This window comes from Urocampus carinirostris, chromosome 17 (assembly GCF_059441175.1).
Source record: "Urocampus carinirostris isolate Australia breed hairy pipefish chromosome 17, RoL_Ucar_1.0, whole genome shotgun sequence".
NCBI classification, from domain to species: domain Eukaryota; kingdom Metazoa; phylum Chordata; class Actinopteri; order Syngnathiformes; family Syngnathidae; genus Urocampus; species Urocampus carinirostris.
This window is the reverse complement of record NC_142365.1, coordinates 30,801,960-30,820,999: the sequence shown is the minus strand read 5'-3', so window position 1 is coordinate 30,820,999 and position 19,040 is coordinate 30,801,960. Positions and strand designations below refer to the sequence as shown.

The 19,040-nt window shown below is 39.5% G+C and overlaps 1 protein-coding gene across 5 annotated transcripts in view; it reads right to left on the bottom strand.

Moving 5' to 3' along the window:
- The window catches only part of tiam1a (TIAM Rac1 associated GEF 1a), a 111,558-nt gene that overhangs the window by 14,513 nt on the left and 78,005 nt on the right, over nt 1–19,040 (bottom strand). For all 5 annotated transcript variants that reach the window (XM_088321753.1, XM_088321752.1, XM_088321754.1 and 2 more), the window contains 8 exons: nt 8,842–9,048; nt 8,696–8,764; nt 6,244–6,369; nt 3,500–3,608; nt 3,258–3,437; nt 1,722–1,937; nt 286–344; nt 100–196 (listed from right to left, as the gene is read on the bottom strand). In XM_088321753.1, the coding sequence (XP_088177879.1) occupies nt 100–196; nt 286–344; nt 1,722–1,937; nt 3,258–3,437; nt 3,500–3,608; nt 6,244–6,369; nt 8,696–8,764; nt 8,842–9,048 (1,063 nt within the window). The remainder of the gene's footprint in view (nt 1–99; nt 197–285; nt 345–1,721; nt 1,938–3,257; nt 3,438–3,499; nt 3,609–6,243; nt 6,370–8,695; nt 8,765–8,841; nt 9,049–19,040) is intronic.

Here is a 19,040-nt window from a genome sequence, read left to right as displayed (position 1 = left end):
CACACACACACATTAAAAATGTATTAATTGCAGTGCATGGTGAATGTTTCTGCAAATTGCATGGGAGGCCATTATAGGTTATGATGTCAGCACACATACTTGAGAGGGGGCGGACTTGAAGGGAGTGTGAGGCAATCATGTGGCGGAAGCGGAATGGCTCTCGTTCCTCGTTCATGGACGATCTATGAGAGGCGCCCTGAGGACAAGGAGATGTCATACTTTTATGTGGCAGTAGGGAGCACTAAGGTTCCCCTATTTTGTATTTAAACATTTAGAATTCCTCACCACTTTCTTTCGGTGCTTGGAGGATTCTTTGCAGACAAAGACCACAGCAGTTTTGAACACTAAAAGAAAAAATATTTGGGGGGATGACGTCATTACCAGATAAATCCACTTCCACGAAGCTGTTCCAGGACAATCTCTTTTTGGGTATGATGATGTAAGTGTTGTATTAATAATTGTTTGACTCTAAGCCCAGGACAAAGCAAAAAAAATAAGGGGGCTATGTAGAGAGGATTTTATGAAGTGAAAAGATAATGTTGTTTGCAAGTGTCTTACTTTCATTGACACCTTTTAAAACATCCATGCACAGCTAAATGTTACATTTTTAAAAGAATTGTGAATAAATCACATTCATCTCTGAATTGAGCTCTAACTCTTTTAAATTACATTCCCCCCCCCCAAAAAAAAAAAAACAATTGACTAGTCAAGTCAAATCATGTTTATTTGTATATCCCTTTATCACAAAGAGACTCAAAGGGCTGCACAGACCAGAGATTATTGCAAACCACAAACTATTATTACACCATCCCCTGATTTAAAACCTAACTAGTTTAACCCAATTACATAACATTTAGTATACATTTTAATAAAGGTATGTTTGTGGCTATTTATCTAGGCACAGCACAAAAAAAACATCAACGACTAATTGACAAAAGGAAACAACAAAATATTTTAACCAAAAACAACTGCAAGATACAATAATAGAAAGTATTAACATGTGCCCTAAAGGAGTAGGCTGAATCCGAAGCTTTTAAGTGCCTACCACTATTAAAACGGTTTCCTTGCAAGGAACACATATTCAAAATCTAAACATCAAAACAAAACTTTACCCCACAAAAGGGAAATTAGAAAACAAAGAAATTACATTTAAAATGTATAATATTATCACTAGCTATAACATAAACTACCCAAAGAAATGCTTGATTTATTAATCGTTCTTAGCATATTCCTCTATAATATGTAGAGTATAATTTTTTTAATTGATATCAATTAGGGCTATTTTTAAGGTCATCATCTAAATCTTTCCATAAGTGAGTATGTTTCTTTAAGCATTTAGGTTTCTTTAAATCATTCGTTCAGTATGTTCTAATCTAATTTGACTTTGTTTGAAACATTTTCACTTAGAATGTAAAATAATAAAAAAATAATATATTGTGTATCCAAATTATGAACTGCAATTAGATCAAAAATATTTTTGAAAATATGCATTACTATTTGTTTCAAAAATAATCAAGATGACAGCCACTGTAACAACAACTATAGTAACAATATTAATAGCCAAAAACAGCAGATTAATTTGGTTAATACAATCCAAAGTAAAAGTCAGGGAAGTGGACCTGCAAGTGCATCTTGTTGTAATCCACTGTTGCTATAAGATAGTGTGCACAGTAAGTCATAAATGTTTAGAGACACATGATTTGCCAATTGTAGGTACTTACCAAAAGTAGATAATTCCAGGTCTTTCTTGTTCTTTCCTAAAGTGGCCGGTGGGTTGATCCAGATGACGTTGGAGTGCATCAACAGATCTCCCATGGAGAGGTCGCCAACCTCCTTCTGCTCAACGATGAGCTGATCAAAAACAGCGCCGAACTCCTCATGCAGCTTCTGCATTTCATTGATGTGACTTGCCACTTTGTTCATCGCCTTCATGGCCACTAACGGGAAAATACAACACAAACATTGATCAATTAACTAAGCTAATTCTATAGGTTTGTTTTAAAAAGTCATACATCCTTTGATATGTGTTACGTCCAAATATATACTATAAATTCGAGAATACAGAGCAGAGCTGAATAAGTCGCATGCTCAAATTTAGCAATAAAAATGAATTTGGTCTCTGTAATGGCTTCACCAGATTTAAAGCTATAGGCTTAAATAGCCATAAACATGAAGTAATTCCCGTCCATTTCTTACATTTGAAAGCTAGCGCAGACATGGCTCCAAATGGGGAAATTTGAGTTGACACCCTTAGCTGCAAAACGCAAACGGCGCTGTTCCCCCTATCAGTTCTGCATCAATTGTTTATGCCACGTTTTTCCGGACCATGTGGCCATTCAAGATTGCGATTATAAAGACAAGCACATATATGCTACAGCACCGAAAGAAAATGCAAATAACAGCTGCATCGCATTAAGTGTGAGCCCTATATTTCTAGACGACAGCACAAGGGCAACCATATTGTGGAAAATAGTGCCAGATTGTAACAGAGACGTGGACGTCGTCCTTTTGTTGTCATTGGTGGTTGCCATGGTATCTGACCAAATTGCATTTACCTGTTATCGTTCCTCGAGGATTTCAGAAAAAAATCAGTGACCTGACATTGATGATGATACAGAAGGAAAAGTGTAGAGATTTTGATCATTTCCACTGCTGTGCCATCTGAATATTTAAAATGAGGACCTGAATTGTTGGTGAAAATGTTGAAATATTGTGAGAATGTTGTGAATATTCACTCAATAAACTACTTTTAAACTTCTCCTTTTGCTCATGTTATGTATTATATGAATAATGTTGGAGAAAATAGCGAACAATTTCTCCTCTAAAAGGTGGTCATAAATGTTTCAAGAATTCATCGCAGTGTTTTGTATTAAGAGTGCATATGTTGTGGAAAAGGGCAGCTCGCCGTTTTCTTCTGTGAAGCCACAACAAAATAAAGAATCAACTGCACCGTATTTAAAGCTGCAATGTTTGAAATGTAGCTAAAAAGTTGAGGTTTGCACTCCGGAATTTACACTAACTCTCGTAGTGTGGTTAGAACGTTTTAGCAAGATCCAAAGAACTATGTACATTGCTTTACATGCAAAAAGCTGCACTGGATGATTACTTAAAGCAAGGTATACACAAAATCTGACTTTATCCATATGAAAACCTTAGCGTAGGATTTAAGTTGTGGCCAAATCATTTCACTGAGGTCTAAAATATAAGATGTGCATGATTTTTTTAAATGACTTCTGTATTGTAGTGTTTTAACTTACTATCCAAGTGGTAATGTTCATCACTCTCAGGATCGGTGAGCGAGTAAAGCTCTCTGAGGAGCAGCGGATACTTGAGGACCCTCTGGATAGGCTTGATAAGGTAGGACTCTAATGTGGAGGAGTGCTGCTGCTTCGGGTTCCGCTCTGACAAGAACGCCTTGAAGTCCGGATCAGTTTTGGCTGGACGACAAGCAAAAGAGCTTTTCACATTGAACACGTTTTGCTGGAGAAGTCAGGCTTACCTTTGGCAAGGACTTTGGGCACCTTGGTGTGGCTGGCGCAAAAAGCGCTGTAGATCTTGAAGCGGTCGGCGTAATACAGGAATGAGCCACCCAAGGAGAATAGTACTTTCTACAAAGAAGCAGGTGAATCCCTTAATAGAGGTATAAATCATGTATGACTAAAACAGAGTGTATGTCTTATACATATGGGCTTTAAGTGGGGTACCATTAAAAGGGGATTTAAACCATAGTATGCTACCCCTTAGAAAAGGACTTAACTACAACTGGCTCCAAAAAAAGGAATTCTTGTTCAGAGTGCTTGACTCCCTTTAACAAATATTGGGACTCTTGACTAAAATCAACCTCCTTAGGTGGGGTTGAAACCTGAATCGAGAAAAGTCAGTAGATAGATAGATAAATAGATAGATAGATATATATATAGATACTTTATTCATCCCCGTAGGGAAATTCACACTTCCAGCAGTCTACCCCGTTGTTTATTAACAGATGAACATGATGCCCTAGGGGTGCTTGTAGCGGAGCGGATGACGTCACGCCAGTCCAAAAGTTCGACATTCCTGCAGCAGATGGAAAACTTTTCTTTGTGAAAATCCAGGGATACACCACCTCGTGTTAGCAAGTCCGCCTCCTCTCCGATTCCCCCCGGCTTTCGTGTCTGTTTAGCGGCGTTGAAGCCGGATTGCTCCGGGTGGCTACACGTTAGCGTCCGGAATGCTAAACGTGAGCCACGTTTCCGCAAAACGCAGCAACTGCGCTCCCTGTGCGCTTCGATGTTTCCACCCGCACTCGATGATCTTATTTGGTCGTGAGTTCGCATTTACCATGATTACGGATGGTACCGAAGACTTATAACGCCGCTAGCCGCTTCGCTAGCTCCGGCTCTCCTTCCACGATAGGCCCCTTCATCACGCCGGCACGAGAATTCTTCAGGGCAAGGAGTTGAAATTCCTTGAATACACGCATTTATTGTGTGCTAAAACCCATGTCCATAGGATAGAAGTAATCCATAGTGTAGTTGTCAAAACGGGAAGAAAAAACACCGAAGATAGGAGCAGACAATAAAACAATTGGGCAGCTGCTGGAAAAGGCAGCCGCTCGTGGCAGCGCCGCTTTGAGGTCAGTTTCATGAGTTAAAACCTAGAGTGTATGGATTTGAACACCAAAATTACACTACAGTCATCGTGGTTTACTTTTCACGGTTTTGATTTTTTATCGTGCATTTTGTTCTGCAGAAGACAACAAACAGCAAGCAAATGCTATCACGAGGACAGGTGGCGGAGGGCTGTGTGTGCGTGTGCTGGGCGGGTGCGACTATGTGCGCAACTGACAGTCGGCTCTAAGTTTTCCGTCAACCAGGCGGCTGGGCCCACAAGTCAATAGGTCCACCAAAAACAAACTGCAAAGCACAGCGACAGTAAGTATTTTAGCGTCTCGTTAAATTGAAAAGAAATGTATCAACTAAATTTGACTCCTGGGAAAGTCAAATGAGCGCAACAAGAATGTTGATTATCACTGGGTGCTCTGTGGATTGTTATCTGTTCGGGAAGAGATGAGGCGGTGTGGGTCGAGGCAGCAATGGTGGTGCCGCAGGTCTGACCTTCCGCTATGTCCACGTAATGAGCCACCAATGCTGAGCCTGTATCCCATCTACGCTGGATCCATTGCCCATAAAACGGATGACCTGGAGCTACAACTTGTGGAAAACGCTACATTCGTGACTTGTATTGTAATCGTCAGAGACCTGGCCGGCCGCTCTCTACATCACTTTCTTACACTGAGGAAGAAGCCCTCCAATTTTGTTGTACTATTGTATAATGGCAATAAAGACCATTCATTTAAATGCAATATGTGTATTCATTTGTCGATTTATTGCTGTTATTTTGTTAGTTTAACCAGCTCGGTGGCCTTGGGGGTATGGCGCCTGCCCCGAGACTGGGAGGTTGTGGTTCAAGCCTCGGCCGAGTCATACCTAAGACTTAAACATTGGTACCCATTGCCTCCCTGCTTGGCGTTCAGCATTAGGGGTTGGAATTGGGGGGTTTGGTCACCTAATGACTCCCAACACCTCAGTTGGGTTGAGCGAGGGGGCTGGGAATCCCCTCCTCTGAATCAATCTCCCAAAAAGAGTCAGAAATGACTCTAGCCACCTCCCATTAGGAGGATATGGCTGTGGTATATACTGTATAATATAATAATTTTGTTAGTTGCATATATTATGTTACTAATATTTAATATGTAAACAAATGTTTCTACTTTAAGTGTTTTGACTATCACTGGACTTTTTGGAACGCACCCCCTTAAGAGACAAGGGATTACTGTACAGTGACTGAGACCCTTCAATCAAACCACTAATGTATAAGCCCTTCAACAGGGTCTAGACAAAATTTCAATAATTTCTTATAACATTTAAAGTAATGTGAGACTGAGTTGAAAAAAATGTGAAGCTTCTCTTGCAAACTTAGTTTCTATTGATGATGGCGGCACGACATGGACAAAAGCGGCAGTGGAATGAATTGTCTATGACCCTATTTTCCATGAGGTCCTATACTTGACTTTGGTGCTTGTAACAAAAAGGGGAAATTGATGTAGCCATGTTGTCAAGGCATGAGTTTGTATCCACTAAAAAGGATACAAACTCATGCCATGAAAAATGCACCTTTAAACTAACTTTCTTTTTCATCAGTAAAATTGAACAAAAGTTTGAAGAGCAGTCAAACGTTACTCTCCACACCAATTTCCAGTACCTTGAACTGCTCCACCCTTTCCAATCGGTCAAGATTGGGCACCAGTCTGATTCCATCCTCCAATGTCCTCAGAAACTCCACCTGAAAGTCCACCATCTCGCCCAAGTTTCCGAACAGGATGTCCAGCTGGAACCGAGCAGCAAGGACGTCAAAAACAAGATCGGAGCTTAGTAATACCGTATTTTCTGGACAATATGTCGCTCTGGAATATAAGTCGGACCAGCAAAAAAAAAAAAAATCATAATTAAGAAGGAAAAAACATATCGAAGTCACACCTAACTATAAGTCGCATTTTGGGGGGGACATTTATTTGATAAAACCCAACAACAAAAGCATACACGTTATCTTGAACAAATTTAAAAAAAAAAAAGAGAACAATGGGTTGAGTATGTTGTAAGTATATGTTACATGATTGTTAATTTCAGGAACAAAGTAACAGATCTTAAGATAACTCTAGCATAGAGAACATGCCCAAACTATCATTTTCACTCCAAATCACTCACTCAATCCAATACAATTTTCATAACTCTGTGTCACTATCACGGTTGAAAAATCCACCGCTTCCACTTTACGTCAGCTTTCTGCTTTTTGGCTGCATATTTCACTATTTGCAGTTTGTAATGTTCAGAATAGGATTTTTTTTTCCAAGCCATTTTTGTTCAGTTGTTTATGTAAATTACTGGTGTTTCGCATAAAAATGTCCCCCCACGTATAAATGTCCCCCTAGCAGGGGTGCGCAAAAATCACAAAAATGACTTTGTATCTCATTTTTTTTTAGAATATAATAAAACAGTAAAGAACAGGGCATTTGCACCTTGTATAGAAATCTCTTTAGAGCAAGTTAAAAATATTTACTTTGACGAAATGACGCCTTCTGAACGTTTGTGTCCCAATTGGTTACAAAAGGTCATTTTGTCAAAGTACCGTATTTTCCGCACTATAGGGCGCACCGGGTTATAGGGCGCACCCCCAAAAATTAGTTTTTGGTCCTATATCTTCCATAGATAAGGCGCACCGGATTATAAGGCGCTACAATGGGAACGTCGACAAAACAGTCAGATGATTCAGTCAAACTGATTACCCCCTTAACATTCCCAAAGCTTGCAAAGAAGCAAATACGTGTCGTAGACACGTGCGGATGCGGTGTCCGTACGATGTCACTCAAATGCATCGTTTCAAATATCATTCGGAAGGTTAAAGTCTTGGGATTCAAGAAATGCCAACCAATCCTTAGTTTCTATTTTCTTTTTCGCTCGCAACTTTACTGTGCATATAACAATAAACACTTGGAATTGAGTTTAATTCACTCAACTCATCACAGAAACATCAAGATCGTTCTTAAACAAGATACCGGGAAAATATAAAGCCGCATAGGTCACCTAAGTTCCCACGTTCAATAATGATACGCAACCATGGTCTTCTTACAACCGTGAGTTTAGTAAATCCAGGAGAGTAAAATATTTACAAATACAGACTAATGAAACATGTTTCTTTATGGCGTAGTTTAGCAAGCTTGCTATTCAGTCATCTTTTTCGGCCAATTGCAGGGTTTGTTTTGGCCCTCTAGCCTATCCGAGGCTCCAAATAACTTCAGCCAATAGCGATCGATTTAACTGATGATTGACACATATTTTTCGGCCAATTGCAGGGTTTGTTTTGGCCCTCTAGCCTATCTGAGGCTCCGAATAACTTCAGCCAATAGCGATCGATTTAACTGATGATTGACACATCTTTTTCGGCCAATTGCAGGGTTTGTTTTGGTCCTCTAGCCTATCCGAGGCTCCGAATAACTTCAGCCAATAGGGATCGATTTAACTGATGATTGACACATCTTTTTCGGCCAATTGCAGGGTTTGTTTCGGCACTCTAGCCTATCCGAGGCTCCGAATAACTTTAGCAAATAGCGATCGATTCAAATGATGATTGACACATTGGTTAGCCAATGAAACGCCGGTATATAAATCCCAGCATACACCGCGGACTACTCCACGTTCGGGGGAAAATCGAGTCGGCGGCTGTTGCGTAAGTTGCGAGACCTTGCGATTTAATATTGGTCAGCTTTTGAAAAAAATTAAGACTTTTAGGTGCGCCTTATAGTGCGGAAAATACGGTAAATGTTTACAACTTGCTCAAAAGTGATTTCTATACAAGGTGCAAATTCTCTGTGCTTTATTGTTCTATTACATTTACTCAAAAATGAGAAATTGTAGTAACATATGCATTACACACAGGGGGATATTTTTCGGCACAACACCGACAATGTAAAAATTATTACATACAGCACCCTCTTGCGGTTTAGTTTGAAAATAACCTGTGAAATAATATACGCGGTAATGTGTTATTAATTTCGCATGTAAATCTCACTGGAGTATAAGTCGCACCCCTGGCCAAACTATGAAAGAAACTGCGACTTATAGTCCAGAAAATACAGTAGTTCCAGAGATGATCTTACTTCGTCCTGAGTGAGGAAGCTTTCCTTCTGCAGAGGTGTCAGGTAGCAATCGATGAGGCAGCGCAGGTCCTGCACAGATGAGGAAGGACAAGCTCAGACTCCACCAGAAAAAATGAGGAGGCTGAAGGGTTTGAGTCACCACGGACTTTGACGTATGCCTTCTCTGTGTCCACCAGCTCACTTATGACTTTACGTAGCTTGTCGGCATGCGAGAGCTGACGTTGAGCGCAGGTCGGCGGAAGGGCCGACACTGGGCTAGGAGACAGGGATGAAGTGGATGAAGAGGAAGACGAGCAAGATGATGCCTGGTAGTCTGGACAATTGTTGTGGAAGGTTGTTGACTGCTCCATTTTCTAAGGATAGGAGTACACATGTAATGCATAAGAGAGGCCTTTTTGTTTTTAAAAGCTCAAACATGCAACATCAAAAAAGAAACTTAAGTGTATAAAACTTTTTCTTGTAAAATTCTAAACAAACATATCATTAAGGTTTAAACTGCAAATGAGGTATACATTTTTCTTCAGGAGTACACACCTCTTAAAATATAAATTTTACTATTCAGTTCAGTGTTTTACAACCAGTGCACCAGGGCACGCTAGAGTGCGGAGAAAAATTGTCTTGTGTGAAAATTGTCCTATTTTATATTTGCAAAAGATACTGAATGCTTGTAACTAATAACTAATATTTGTTTAAATCAATGAGGGGCAGTACATTGAATGAATGAATGAATGAAAACTTTATTTCGAACATAAAAATAAAAACAGGACAAAAACAATGAGTCAACAACGAAATAATGTCACACAACATGTTCGAAAAGGGGTAGTCAGAAGCAGATGCTTACATTTTTTTCTTTGTATATGCTTTTTACTATTACAGGAAAATATAAAATAAGTCAAATAGAGGAACACTTTGCACATTATATGGCTGACTTTAATTATTCTTTTAACAGGATTAAGTCAGAAACAGTTTATTTTTATTTAACTGGCAAACATTTTCTTCTTATTTTAGTTTTAGTTTTGTTTTTCATAAAAATATAGTCAAAATTAAAAAAAGGGTTAATTATAGTTAGATCCAAAATTAAAGCAGAATTATTACCCAAAATTAATAACCTCAATTACCTCCTGAGCTACGGTGACTACATATGATAAGCCTGGTAATTTAAGCTTTAAAATAACAATAATGATAACAAATAAACATATGATAGAGGGGATGAAAGTGTTATTGTTTTGTGTGTTTTTTATTTTTAATTGTCAGTATTCTTTGATTATTTTAGATGAAATAAAGTGTGCATTTGCTCAAAGGTGTTTGAGAACACTGTTGAAGAGCAAGACCTAAACTATAATGTAAGAGTCTCTTGAAAATGTCTAAAGGAGTGTACAGCTGTGTTCACCTGTGTCAGAAATAAAGATGCATTAGGCTCTAAAAGAGCTTACCCAATGTTTGATTGAATCTCTTTAACAATGTCAAATGTCAGTGTGTATTTAAATAAAGTCTAGAGCAGGGTCTCAACTCATGGCCCAGGGGCCAAGAGCGGACACTATGATGATAGTTTGAGCTCCCAAGGATGATCAAATGAGGCCCCCGCCTTAACATGAAAGTTAAAGAGACAGTGTGTATTATTTTCCCACCAGATGTTGCTGTATTCTGTCATGCCATTGAAAACAAGTGCTAAAAGCACAATGGAAGAAGACAAAATACGGAGACTCAAAGTGACCAAAACACACCTTATTACCTTTGAAAAGTGGAGAAATAAGAAAAGAAAAAAGAAAAGAAAAAATCAACTGAAAATAGAAAAGAAAAATGGAGAAAAAAAAACAAAAAAAAGAAAAGACAAATGAAAAAGGAGAAAATTGCTTTCCAATTTGTTTTGGTTTCTCTTGTTCTTTCTTTCTTTTTTTATATTTACATTTTTTGCTTTTCCTTTGGTCGGTGGTTCGCGCCCCGGCCGAGTCATTCCTAAGACTTAAAAAGTGGTCGGCGGCGCCCTCTGTTGGCTGCGGCTGCATCGGCTCGCTACAACGGGTCAGGTGCAATCGACATTTCGTTCTGTGTACATTGTTACACAGAATGACAATACAAGGAAATTATTATTATTATTATTATTATTCTCTATGTTTCATTTTTATTTATATGTACCTTTCCTTCTTATGGCCCAACCTCGCGAGGATCCTCGCTACAACGGCCCCCAGCTCAATTGAGTTTGGATGGTATTCCTTACACAAGGTCTAAACAAGTCATGTCAGCTACCATTACTCCAAAAATAAGTCTTGAGTCATGTATGACACCTTCATGCATCTTGTGTAAATAATGTCCCTAAAACAGAAAGCGATTCTGTTGAAGATTTCACCAGTAAAGTACTAACCCAAATTTCCAAATTAACTTATGATAGCCCTAAGCGAGGTTAAAATCACATTGCATGATTTCATTAAAGGTCAAAACCACAGTGTTGACTTTGACCTTTGTAATTGCATAGCATTTCAATGGTGTTAAATATCCAGACGGATACAAATTGAAGTGACAAAGGGCTGCGGGGGCGGGAATTGCCCCGTCGGAGCGCATCGCATGCTTCGTCGCTCATTTTCGTACCGCTTACGACAAAGACCATTTTCCGTGGTGGCGTCCAAACCTGTTTGGCAGCGCCGTGGCATCTGGACGCGCACATAAACACACACACATCGATATGGATCTACCTCACATCCAGTCTTTTCATCCTCAAACTAAACAACAACAATACATTAGACGCACAAGGGCAGCCTGCTGCAGAGTGTGACATTCTCAAAGTACTGTATGACTTTCTTGAACAAAACTTTAACCCATTCGCTAAAATTGACAGGTATAGACATGAAAGATCCATTTGATTTCAAATGACTCATGGTTTCCATTAGGGCTGCAACAAATGACTCTTTTAATAATTTATGAATACAGTGGAACCTCGGTTTTCAAACGCCTCTCAGTTCGAACAAATCGGTTTTCGACCAAAAATTGAGAAATTCTCGCTTCGCTTTTCATTCAAAAAATCGAAGTTCGAACGCCGGTACGCTAGGGTGCGATGCTGAGCGGCGTACGGGTGTAGATCGTGTAGATTGCCCCCACCCCTAGTGAAGAACTGTTATGACGTGCGCGCGCACTTCTTTTCGCTTTTAATATCGGTGAACGGAGTGTTTTACCCCCTAATTATGCCTCCGAAGAAGGTCGGTGCAAGCAGCAAAGTTGCTACAGGTGAAAAAAGAAGAGTAGTGTGTACAACTATTGCATTTAAGAAAGAAATAATAGCAAAATATGAAGGTGTGCGAGTTTCCGATCTTGCTATACATACAGCATGGCTTCTGCTGAGCACCACAAAGGTAAGAAATCCTATTCATAATTCTTTTCTTTATCCTTTAACCACTCACCACTTTTTGTGGAGACCAGGGTGCTAAATGACGTTTAAACTACTATGTTAGCGTAATCTTTCGTACGGAAGATTACGCTGACGCGAACGTACGATTAGCCTGGGTTAGCTTCATGTTTACGTTCATGGTAAACATTCAGAGTGTTGGAACGGATTAAAACGATTTTACATTACTTTTAATGGGAAAAACGATTTTCGGTGAGCAAACAAATCGGTTTTCGAACAGGGTTCTGGAACGGATTATGGTCGAGAACCGAGGTTCCACTCTAGGTCGTTTTTTTTTTTAAACATTTTTAATTTCTCCCTCTTTGCTCAAATATTGAAGTTTCAGACGGATAGAAAAATAGTGAAACAAAACATACAAATATTCTATAATAAAGACAATAAAAAAATCAAGACTAGCAATTTGAAATTTATTGTGCTACCGGAGGCTGTCCCGGAAGAACATGGAAACGGAGCAGCCGCGAGAGAATTGAAAATTAATGAATGAATCGATTGTGGCAAGTGGAGCAAGCTGAAATACGAACTCTGACGGGTTTTAATTCTTAATCAATATTGAAATAAACCACAACCAAACTCAGTTTTGCTCCCGCTGTATTTTTGAATACGCACACTTGTTTGCTTATATGTGTTATTTCAAACGGCTGCAGTAAAAGGGCACCGGCGTCCTATTGGCCCTGTTTATGTGTTAAATACAGAAATCGAATTAGTGTTACGTAGACTGCGCCTTTTGACGCAGTGCGCCCTATCGTCGTGAAGATACGGTAAACAAAACTATATACAAATGTACGCTATATATCTGCAAAGACTTAAGACACTTATAGATAAAATGCAAAAATGCAAACGCGAGCACTTTGTCGGATAAAGAGGACCACGAACATAAGAAATACGTATCAAAAGGACATTGCGCAACAAAATGTGATCGCAAGTCACCTTCTGCTAGATTGAAGTAGTGCTACAAGCATGTCTCTTCAGCAGCCCATCCACGCTACATCACAACTAAACTCAATGAACATGCTGGGTGACACATACAACGCGCAACACAACAAATGATGAAATCCATTGCCAATGCTAATAATAATCGATTTTAATTGATTTTATCAATTGTTGTTTCAGCCCTAGTTGCCGTTGTAGTGAATAGGCTTTTTAAAATTCGTCTATCATAACATTCTTAAACACAATTCTGAGGCAGTGTATGACTCTGTTGGGTCTAATTTTGTAAATCCTTCTGAAAAAACAGAACATATAATCACCTTATGTGTTGCTGTATCTTCCGGACAATAATGTCCTGGATTTTAAGAGTCCCCATAAAAAACTGAATTTTGTGTGATATTTTTATTTATTATTTTATAAGGTTTTATCCATTATATTTACCGGTCTATAAAGTGCACCCGATTTATAAGGCACGGTTACCTGGCTTTTTTTTTATTGCGCCTTATAGCCCGGAAAAAAAGTACTAGGGGTATTGCATACATCATTTTTTTTTCAGTGCGATACGTTACCCAAATCTTTAGTCGCCATTGGTAGTAATACCATGTTGTTAACCACATACAAAAAGGACATTACTGACAATAGTTGATTTACAAGAAAAAGGCAAAAACTATTACATTTTGAAAACAATAGTTGCATTTAATTAGTCTTTTTTATATGACCAATTATTGATAACACATAACCAGTGTGTCAAAAGAATAGCTAATTAGGAAATAATTAATTAAAACATTTTTCAATGCGAAAGAAGTCTTGCCACCATTTGATGAATTTGAACCTTAAGGAAAAAACATACTAGGGCAGCACGGTGACGCAGTGGTTAGCGCGTGTGCGGCACAGTTCTAAGGTCTTGAGAAACTCCTGTGTGCGTTCAAATCCAGCTACCGGACTTCCTGTGCGGAGATTGTATGTTTTCCCCGTGCTTGCGTGGGTTTCCTTCGGGCACTCTGGTTTCCTCCCACATTCCAAAGACATGCATTTCAGGTGGATTGGCCGGTCCAAATTGTCCCTAGGTGTGAATGAGCGAGCGAGTTGTCTGTCCCTTTGTGCCCTGCGATTGGCTGGCAACCAGTTCAGGGTGTCCCCTGCCCACTGCCCGATGATTGCTGAGATGGGCTCCAGCACCCCCGCGACACTACTGAGGATAAGCGGTGCAGCTAATGAGATGAGATGAGAAGAAAAAGTACTGGATTTCAAAATTATATTGTATGTGATAAATGCCTTACGGTACTTCAGTGCGGCTATTATTGCATACTGGGTACGTAAGTAATTAAAACCATTATAGCATGCTAACACTTTAATTGTGGAATACAAAATGAGAATAATTCTAATTTCAGAAAGTTGATATAAATATGAATAACTGAGACGGTTTATCTACCTCGTATGCATAAAACAGAAAAGACAAAAAAAGAAAAATTTAAGTTTTGCAATATTCGCATGAAACGTTATAACAGTCATAGATCATATTCCCTTTCCTCAGCAAAGATAGGGCATATCATCGGTGCTATTCCAAGAAGACTATCATTCTTCTTGGACTATCATGCTTCTTTGGAAATAGCTGAAAGAAAGAAATATAAAATCTCAAAGTATCCCTGAATATTGCATTAATTTAATGACCTTTTACTATTCCTTTAATTTTAGAATCCTGATAGGTAAAAGGCTAATAGAAAGTCGCAGATATTCACAAGTTCCTATATCGATAGGAAAGGTGGTATCAACCCTGAAACCCTGTATCAGTTTGGTAAAACAATAAATACTGACTTCGATTGACAGTAATTTCCTCACCAAGTGAGGACTAAAAAAGATCGTATGACAACTTAAAGTAAGGAGTCACTCTGAACAGTCAGAAGATAGTTCAAACAGCATAGTGTCATATGGTTGGTGCTGCTGTGACAGATGTGAACGCAACACAAGGACACCACTTCACCGCCATCACGCATTTAATAGCCAGCTGTTACTCTGTGGTAAACCTCGCCCAGGTAAAAAGTGCACTTAATCAATCATAATCAAAATGAGCACAATGCAGCTCACCATGTGCAAAACGTCACGGACTATCTTGGACGCCCACTTGGAGCCCATCCTCTTCTTGGACCTCCTAAAAACGGACATGCCCGTGGCTGGGATCACTCATCCGTCCAGTGGTTGACAGCAAAGTCTTCGCAGTGCAACACTAGTGAAAACCTGTCCCGGTTGCAAAGTGCGGCAAGCATGCTCAGAAGAAGCGTTTGAGCAACTGAGGAGGAGGAGCAAGAGAGGAGCGAAAGGAAGGAAGAGCATACGCTCACTTGCTTATGTAAGCAAGATTGATAGCAACAAGAGGATAGATCAAACACTGATTGGATCAGCACTCACTTTCCTAAATTCAGATGTGCTCCAAAAAAAGGGAAAGTTAATTGGGTAGAGCCCTTTTCAGGAAATGCAAAAACAATTTTTTGGGAATAATAAACAGAATTAAAACAACACCTTTTTCATGGCAAAATTCAAGCAATTTTGAAGGACTTTCAAAGCAAAGTTTTCAATGTCTCTGGTGCGATTAAAATAAGAAACTGGTGTGAATCATGTATTTTGCAGATCCACCAATACATCAGATGCGATTTTTAATCATGTGTGTGCGTTTAATATTTTTGAGACGAATCCCTCCCCATAAAGATGTTGCATAAAATAATTATAATAAATAGTTTACATTTTCAGTCGCAGGTAATTCTTCCCATTACAATTTACCACTGAGAACGCTACCATAATTTTTTGCATGGCCCATGATAAACGTCCATCATTCATAGGTAATCCTTGCACTAATACAAATTTAATAATGCCTTGTTAAAGAGTAGCATACACCTGTCTTCTTGGACAAAACCCAGAGACGCTTCTTAGGAAATTGCCATACAAACTTATAACAGCTGCCGTTATTCATAAGGGTAGTAATGCAATGGCAAAGCGATCCCACCAGAGAGCAGTGTCGGTGTCATATTTTAGCAGACTCATTGTGAAACACAGCAACAATTTCATACATTTACAAGCACTTCAACCAAATTTCAAGCACTTTTTAATCTTTGAGAACACAACATTTAAATTCAAGCATTTTCAAGGATGAGATGTTTTGTTCTGGAGAGAAACTTTCCCAAAAGCCCTGTTGGTCAGTTTTTGCAAAATTGTCCTTATAAACCAATGCAAAAAATTAACTACTCGGCGTAGATCAAAACGTTCTTTTTTTAAACACCACCACTTTCCATGAAATAGGTTTTATTCTGTCCTGATGTGTGTTCCAAGGTCTACACAACTTGCACCGACCACACCTGGCCCTTCCTTTCACAACATATTACGTAATCTCAGAAGCACGCCTTAATTCCAACAGACTGATGCACGCATGTGTCTCTTGACAGTCCATTAGCATAACGCAACGGGCAGTGGGACGGATCCCCGTTAGGAAACAAACCTTGAGCTGCAAATAAAATTGCATGTGAAATAACAAATGTAAATGCATGGATTAAGAGTCATGACCACATATTACCTTGTTCCGGGAGCAGGTGCTGTACATTTTGTCGTTGCATGCAAAACAGCCGGCGGCGAAGGATGGAGTGCGTACATGTGAGTGTGTGTGTGTGTGTGTGTGTGTGTGTGAGCGAGCAATGAACAGTGGGGGGAGGAGCTTGGGAGCAAGCGCCAACCTGTCGGCATTGCTACGCCCGCCAGCAAAAAGTGGGATAAACAGAGATTAGTTACGCGCAGCATATGCCGCTTCCCAGGCAAGGCAAGTATTAAAACAAGTGGACACTTGACAAAAAAAAATCACGTGGTGATTCAAACATTTTATTGGGGCGGCATTGGCTCAGGAAGTAAAGCGCTCATCTTGGGATCAAGAGGTCGCTCTGTATTATATGTCAAAGTGTTCTTGGGCAAGACACTGAATTCCTAATGCCCCCAATTGCAGGTCTTCCATCGGTGAGTTAGAGTGTGTAAATGGGAAAGGTCTTCATCATTGACTTGAAAAGCGCTATATAAATGCAAACCATTTACATTTAAATGTTTATATTGTGTTTATTCTGGAGTGTAGTACTATTCTCGATGTATTAAACCCATATGCAGTGTATCTACGTATCTTTAACCGTCTCTTCATCAAATACCAGTGAACCTCCACAGATTGCTTCCCTTAATAGTGATTGCAAATATTCCTTATTAAGCGATAATAAACCTTACAGACACAACACAGCAACTATTTACTCACAGCGAGACAGACTATGTAGAATACCGCAACAAAATTAGTAATCTACGATAAAGATGTTGTAATCAGTTTATCTAAAAATGAATTCCTGTAAAAAAATTGTTATACTGCATACCCGATGAGAAATGATCCTAAAACATATCAAATACAAAGAAAACGTATACGTTGATATGTATGTGCTCTCTTTGACTCCTTAAACCCCTGTTTACTTGGATGCTTTTTGGGGGGCAGGAGCATGATCCTGGAACGAATTAAGTTCGTGAGAGAGGTACCACTGTATTTTGTTGCGCATAACATAATTCAGGTGTTATCAAAGGTTAGTTATTTTGAGTCTTTATCGAATGATGGATATAAATTTGAAAATACGTCTATTGGGTCTAAGAGAAAACCTGCATATTTTTTCAGATTTTCTTTACATGGGTTTTTTGAACACATAGATCATACAGTATTTATAAACCATTAATGAAGACACCCGCATATAGTACTCTCTAGTGGACAAACGGTGCTGGTGCATCAATAAACATGATAGGACATGAGGGTGAGACATTTAAGAAAAAAATGCACACATTAAGCAAGCAATGTCTGACAAACTACACTAACCTAAAATTTACCATTTCTAAAAGCCTTCAGGTTCAAAAAAGGAACATATAAAATGACAAGCAGAGCGACTTGCTCTCCTCTGGGAATGATAACAATCAGCACTATCATCATCTTCATGATTACTGTTATCCGAAGTCCACCCCCCTCGTCCCCTTGTAGCTACCCCTCCCTTTTTTTTTCTTTAGTTATCACATTTGTAGGCAACGGTGGCGCTTTGTCTAAAATAATGAAACTCACTGTTGCCCCAGACACTCGTTTGTCTGTGCTAAATGACACAATGAAGCGACAACAGTGTCGGGAAAATTAAAGTCATTTCCAACTTCGACGCCGGGTGAGACGAGGTTGAGACAAACCAGACACTCGAAAGACAGAAAAAAAGGGAAGAAGGGGGAGCGATTCTGCCAGGATTTGTTGACAGACAGCATACAAATTTCCTAATCCTTTATGCTAATGAGAAGAGGGAATCAAAAGTCTTAAAACTCTTGTTTGAACTCAATGTTTGGAGAAAAGTGAGCTTTGACATCTTTACAAAAGCATAGCACATCTCTTTAGCCCTTCACCCTCTCATTTTTAACTGGACTCATTCTACAAAAATTAAAAAAGGTCAGGTAAGGCAAGTGCTGTTGCCATGGTGACAAAGGGGTTCGGGTTGACAAGCGTATCTGGGGGAGGAGGCAAAGGGTTCTGCTGCTATTCTCCTAAAACAATCATCACAGTGCTGAGGTGCTGATGAAAGCCGTCGGGCACTTTGATTATTTAATCATACGCTTGTTTCACACCTGTCTCACCTGTCTGTCAAAATCGTGCATGCATGCACACACACACACACACACACGCACACACACACAACCTCATCTCACCCCATCCTCCTCAGTAGACTCTCCTCAATTGGCATCACGCACACACCCCTCCCATAGTTCCATTCCTACGTCATAGACAGTACTCAGTTCTTACAACTTAAATCTTCCTCCATCAGCACCTCTCCCGTTATCACAGGTGTGCCCGTGGGCTTTTCCCTATGGCCCCTCTTCTTCAGAACCTACCTCAACCCCCTAGGCCAGGGGTCAGGAACTTTTTTGACCCAAAGAGCCGTAAAAGCAAAAAATGTTTTAAAAAGAAATATATTATATATATTTTTTTTCCCAGAC